The 6,795-nt window shown below is 40.8% G+C and overlaps 1 protein-coding gene across 1 annotated transcript in view; it reads left to right on the forward strand.

Moving 5' to 3' along the window:
• Nucleotides 1-6,795, forward strand: part of RSC1A1 (regulatory solute carrier protein, family 1, member 1) — a gene marked incomplete at its 5' end in the record, with an annotated part of 41,955 nt that overhangs the window by 9,572 nt on the left and 25,588 nt on the right. The window contains 3 exons of the mRNA XM_005886195.2: nucleotides 449-575; nucleotides 3,343-3,579; nucleotides 5,274-5,400. Of these exons, the coding sequence (XP_005886257.1) occupies nucleotides 449-575; nucleotides 3,343-3,579; nucleotides 5,274-5,400 (491 nt within the window). The remainder of the gene's footprint in view (nucleotides 1-448; nucleotides 576-3,342; nucleotides 3,580-5,273; nucleotides 5,401-6,795) is intronic.

Here is a 6,795-nt window from a genome sequence, read left to right on the forward strand (position 1 = left end):
GTACACCTATGGATGAGGACAGTGGGAGGGGTAAGGGCAGAGGGTGGGGTGGGAACTGGGTGGAGGAGAGCTATGGGAGGAAAAAAAGAGGAACACCTGTAATAATCTGAACAATAAAGATTTAATTTTTTAAAAAAAGAAAGAAAAGAAAAGGTAATGTTTGATCAGAGACCTAAAAATGACGGGAAAAAACATTCCTCAGGTAGTGAGAAAGCAAGTGGAATGGCCTTGAGAGGAAGTCGTTACTTGAGAAACAGCAATCGTGGTGTGAGATCAGGTCAGAGGGAGCCTAGAGGTGGTGAGAAGGACTGGCTTTATTCTAGGTGTGATGGGAAACCGTTGGAGGGTTGTGCAGGAAGTGACACTATCTGATGAAGAGGAAACCTGGTCTCCCTTGCTCCGTGGTACTTCTCCGTGCTTTGTACTGTGACATCTTTTCTGGTTGTAGATTGTCCATGCTGAAAGACCTCTCACAGACAACCACAGGTCTCTGGCTTCTTACGGCTTGAAAGATGGAGATGTCGTGATTTTACGACAGAAGGAGAATGTGGACCCTCGACCTTCACAGTTTCCAAGTAAGACATCTCCTCGGAATGGGTTAGCATCCTCGACACAAGCATGAGTAGGTAGCATAGGGTAGTGGTCAGAGTTTTGGATTCCCTTTTGATTCAGACTACTAGGGTGCAGATCCTGACTCTGCCCCTTGAACTCAACTCCCAGAGTTGATGTGAGAATAATGCTTGTAGAACCTTCAGCACATAGCAAGCCCTCAATGTTAGCTTCTGTTGTTATCAATGATAATTTTGTCCTTGGGAAGGACTTGGAGAGGCTCCACATGCCTGATTGCTGACTGACATGCTGCGTTGTGTCTGGGGTTCAGTAGCAGGTCTTTGCAGTCAGCCAGGTACTCACGTGATCTAACTCGGATGTAAGGGAAGAGATTGCTCTTTACAATTTATTATCATTAACAGATGAAACTCTGATTTTATTTATTTATTTATTTATTTATTTAGAGGAAGGGAGAGAGAAAGGGGGAGAAACATCAATCGGTTGTCTCCCAGATATGCCCTGACCAGGGATCAAACCCGCAACCTGGGTATGTGTCCTCACTGGGAATCAAACCCACCACCTTTTGGTGCACGGGAAGATGTTCCAACCAACTGAGCCACACTAGCCAGAGCTGAAACTCTGATTTTCAATTATGTCTTCCAAGTTACATAGCTAATAAGGGAAGGCATAGGAATTAAGACTCGGTGCTTTTCTATTATACTGAACTTTATGAATAGTAAGCAGCTAAACCACTAACTTCTGGTTCTTTCTCACCGCCTCCGTTAATCATGTAAAAAGAAGAAAGGATTCTTTATCTTAGGTGTTCCACCCAGGGTAGGTGTTTATAATTTTGAATCTGTGCATTGAATTTAAGAGGTTTCTGTGTCCCTGAAATAAGAAGCAGAATTGTGAGGGTGTGGGCATTTCATGGGGACAGGGCTCATAACTTGCTTAAGGTACTCAAAGGGGTTTTTGATCTACCAAAGTTTATTATAAGGTTCTGATGTGGAACTACTTGATGAGATGTATGAGTTTTTCTCCACTCCCTATCATATCCTGATAGGCTTCTTTAAACAGTGTTTATTCTCCAGGTCACTTGGTTTTAAAATTGATGGTAACAACTGATAGGTGTCCAGGTGATGCCAGTCTCTAGCTTAGAGCACAGTGCTTCCATTCAGCCTGGAACTGGGCTAGAAGAGATCACTGGCAGGGTTCCTCCCGGATTTGGATCACATTACTCCCTGGGGCTGCTGGTAAACTTCAGAAAGAGTAGTGGCTCCAATATGCCAGTCATTGAAAACCAAATCTTCCTTTGAATAAGTTGGTGAGATGGTTAGTTCTGGAAACGTAGCTGGTTTTTTCTGGACTGCCCTATATGGACAAGAGAGCCACTAGGTGAGGGAGAGAATGGGATCTGGTCTACAAGGTAAACAAGTTTTTCAAAATTTTTCTAAAGTGAACAGATTCTCCAGATAAGTGTAACAGGGTTGGAGGTAAAATTTCTCAACCCACAAAGAAGGCCCGCCCATATGTGTTCTGCTAATTGGTATAGTTTCCCTCACAAAGATCATGCCATTCACTTCACCTTTTCATTGGTTGGAAGTTCGTACACATACACTACTAACTGCCAGCTGAGGTCTAGTTGAAGAAAGTGACTGGTTGGACCCATGCTAAGAGACACAAACCTTATGCCCAAGTTTAAGCATTTCCTCCTATTTGAGGTCCAAAAGGCTTCAGGATAGCCCCAGGCTTAGGACAAGTGTGACCATCATCTGCATGTTGTGATTGGAGAAATGTGGATTTATTCAGTCCTCGCCCCTCATTCTGGCTCTACTTCTCTTTTCTTCTTCCTTTTAAAAAATAAAAGTTTTTAAGTAATAGTTTTATTGAGATCATTCACATACCACACAATTCTCTCATTTGGAGGATACAATGCGATAATTTTTAATACATTGAGAGTTGTGCAACCATCACTACAATCAGTTATAGCACATTCATCACTTTAAAAAGGAACCCTGTAATTCTTTATCTTCCCTCAAGCCTCCCAGCCCTGGCAACCATTGGTCCACTGTCTCTGTGTATTTTCCTATTCTGGATATTCCATATAAATAGAATCATACAATATTTGGGTCCTTTGTGTAAGGCTCCCTTTCTTTTTACTTTTAGTTTAATAAGTCAGCTCAACCTGGAGTGTAGGACCTGTTATGTCTGTTAGTGTACTCAGCACTGGGAACCTGTGCACGTTATTTTTCTTCTGTTTTTCTCTCTCGTAAAATGATTACACCTGCGAGCTCCCCGTGGCTATCAGTGAGGCACGGATGGACAAAGACCTACTATGTACAACACAGGCTTGTAGGATTTAACATCGGTCATTTGTGCTGTGCGCTTGATATGTATAGTATTCTTTACCAGGGTGTCGGGGTCCTCAGAGCATATTTCAAAGCAGACCCACGGTTCTCCTTAAGAACGACATCAATTTTTGTAGTTACATTTAAGACTAGCTTTACTTCTTTTAAAAACAAAAACATCTATTTTATGATATTTTATAAGCCAAAAATTTGGGGTTACTACCATAGTCTCCCCCCTCTCCTTGTATTTTTCCTGCCTGTTCACTCTCAGGCTGCAGTCTTTATATTCAAAGTCAACATGAGAAACTGGAGCAAGGGAGGGGCCATAGTATATCTGCGATCACCACTTACTATGTTATATACCGTGTATGAGCACATGTTCTGTTTCCGTCAGATGCTTGTTTTCATAGATCGTCTAAAGTAAACAATCACTTTTCCTCAACAGACTTACCCCGAATAGACTTCCGCAGTATATCTGTGCCTGGCACCTCGAGTTCCCGGCAGCGGCAGCCACCCGGAGCACAGCAGTCCCACTCATCTCCCGGAGAACTAGCTTTATCTCCGCAGGGCTTGGACAATCCAGCCTTGCTCCGAGACATGTTGCTGGCCAACCCCCATGAGCTGTCCTTGCTGAAGGAACGCAACCCGCCCCTGGCAGATGCTCTGCTCAGTGGAGATCTCGGTAAGTTAATCTGAAAGGCTGTCAAGTTGACCTGAGGTGAAGTAGTGTATCATAGCAGGTGGGGAGAATGGGATGCAACTAGTGTGTTCAGCCCACTATGGCACATGAGTTTTTGAACATATCAGTTGGTCTATGAGAGGTAAGTTAGTGCTAATGTTGAAGGCTGAGTTAATGACAGTGGTGACAAAATTTTAGGGCTGCATAGAGTCCTGAAGTCCAGCTAAACCAGCCCCTTCCATTTACTCTTTTTTTTCCTAATTATTTCAGCAGCACATAATCCAGGTACTGATATTTTAACCTGTTTAGTTAGACCTTCGATTAAAGAGAGCGCCAATAAGCCTATTGATGCTTGTTAGTTACAGGAAACAGGTCTGAGGCCTTCGGCCTGTGTGGCAAATTGAACCCCCTTACTCTCATCCACGCCAAGTTTAATGAGGGGGTTGTTACCAGCAGTCTATTTGGAGCTTTACTTGAGCCATTCTTTCATTTCACAGAACATTTATTTTTAGTCCTCTTCATGAGTCAAGTTTTCTCTGTAAATTGCTCCCATTTTACGAAACTGTCCTGATTAAATTTTAAAACATAACAGATACTTAACAACTCATTTCTTAACCATTTTGTAAATTGAAGTAATATTTACCTACAGAGAAATTCACAGATTTTATGTATACAGTTCGAGTTTTGGCTGACTCATATATCCACCACCCCAATCAAGAACTAGAACATTTCTTTCCAGAAAGTTCCATTATGTTCTCTTTCATTCAGTTTCCTCCCCTTATAGGCTACCAATATTCTGATAATCATTATAAATTAATTTTGCCTATATTTGATCCTCATGTAAATGGAATCATACAGTATGTCCTCTCATGTCAGGCTTCTTTCGCTCAACTTAATAATTATAGATTCATCTATATCGTGAGTATTAGTTCATATGACCAGTATCTTGGTTCCTTTAATTTCTTATGCAGCATATTTGTCAAAGACCATGATGATGGCACAGTTAAGTTTACACATTTAAGTGCACCCCCATTTAAGAAATAGCAAAATAAAGGTGATTTTTGTAATGTATCTTATACTAAGCAATCTTTCCTCTTTACTAATATTCCTGTCTGTTACCCATCAGGTAATGTAGATAGGCTAACAGTAGTTTGCATTTAATTTGTCTGCTTTAAGGCAGATTGTTATAAAGGAAATGAAACCAGAAGAGGAAAGGGGGTTTGTAGCGCTCTATTTTATTTCTAGCCAAAAGAATAATAAGGGCAGTGGGGAGGGGACAAGTGGGGTCCTTTATAGCATTTTCCAGATTTAAATTGAGAAGTCGTTCTCTCTGAGTAGAGATGATGTGATGGATAACTTCTTACAAGACTAAATGATTTTTCCAAATATTTTATTTCTTTACACTGAATTTAGGTGAAGAAATAGTCTTGCCTCAGAGAATAGAAAGTAAATGTAATTGCTCATTTATTTTTAGGCACCTTGTAGAATTCTGCACCTGAAACATGTACAATTTTGTTAACCAGTATCATCCCAATACATTCATTAAAAAGGGGGGAAAGGAGTCAGAAACAAAAAATGATTTTTTAGGCATCTTTTCTGTATCTCTTACAGTCATATTTTGAGAAATTGTCTGATGTGGGAAAGTACTAGTAAGGAATGAAAATCTAGTGGTACTTAAGATTTTCCTCCTTTTGTAGAGAAATTTACTAGGGTCCTGGTGGAGCAGCAGCAGGACCGAGCCCGGAGAGAGCAAGAAAGGATTCGTCTCTTTTCTGCTGACCCTTTTGATCTTGAAGCTCAGGCAAAAATAGAAGAAGATATAAGGTAATGATGCCTTCACCTAAACAGCAAGAGTTAGAGAATGGAGACTTCCCAAACTACAGGCTGTCTTGTATTGGTTGGGCATCTGCTTTGAGGTAGATTCCTTATTTTGCACCCAAGATAGTAACTTCAGTCCTTGCCTTCATTCTAACTCCCATTTTCCTCACATTTTGATTCAGCATTACAAAGGTACCCATACAAATGACTTTTCTCCTCTAAAATGTTAGTAAAGACTCCCTGACTAGCCCAGTGTGTCATCAAAGCAACTGCAGGTAGATGACCCCAGGATTCCATGATGTAGTTCCCACCTGAGGCTGCATTAAAATCTTGTTGGAATCTTTTAAAAATGCACATGCTTGGGCTCCACTCCTAAAACAGGTACAATAATGCTAATGCCAACCTTGATCACATGACCAGCCACAAGCCAGATGATGTTCAGTCACTCCCTTTGAAGTCAAAATAACAGCTGCTACCCCCTCAACACCACCACCCACATCTCAGTTTTTGTGCCTCATTGTAATGGTTTTAGTATAAATACAAAGACCATAACTGCACCAGTACTACTTTTACATCTTTGGTCATTTACATGATGCCTAAATTGGTCATTATATTATACTGTCAGCTTGGAAGTTAAATAATGGTTTTCTTTCTTATTTCTCTGATTGCATTTGAAATCAAAGAAATGTACATTGTACACAAGAATCACATGACAGCCCTAAGCCATTTGTGTCCTTATTAAGTGTTCCCATTAATTATATCAGAATTCATGAATATCTTTGAGAAACATCTCACTCGTTAAATCTACTCAGAAATAGGAAGATGTTTGTGTTCTTGGAACTAGACTGCATCACAACTATAAGGGAACCTTATATAATTCTCAAGAATATGTTCAACCCAGGAAGCAGGAGGTGTGGGAGGGAGTGTGGTGAGGCATCGTAGCTAAACCATGGCACTGAGCTATTGGAAGAGCAGAAGTGAAATGAGGCATATCCATGTGGCTCGTGTTTCCTCCCAGGGCGGGGTAAAGGAAATGGGGAATGCATACATTCTTTCCAAGGAGAAAACCTAGTACCTGTAACAAACCTACATACAGCGCCCAGAATAGCCAAAGGAACTGGCATTGTCTCAGAGGGTTTTTGGAGTCACTGCAGTGTCAGGAGTGCATAGTGCACAACTAATTTTAGGCTATTTCTAAATTTAATAATACGGCACATGAGAAAGCTATAATTATTGAATGCCTATTAATATTTTATGCTTCACCAGTGATTGTACAGGGAATGTGTACACTAAGGTATAATAGCTTGCATGTTTGCCTAAGTCAGTGGTTCTCAACCTTGGCCGCACATTAGAATCACCTGGGAATCTTTTTAAAATCCTGATTTCTGGGCCTCATCCTCC

Source organism: Myotis brandtii, unplaced genomic scaffold (genome assembly GCF_000412655.1).
Source record: "Myotis brandtii unplaced genomic scaffold, ASM41265v1 scaffold96, whole genome shotgun sequence".
NCBI lineage: Eukaryota > Metazoa > Chordata > Mammalia > Chiroptera > Vespertilionidae > Myotis > Myotis brandtii.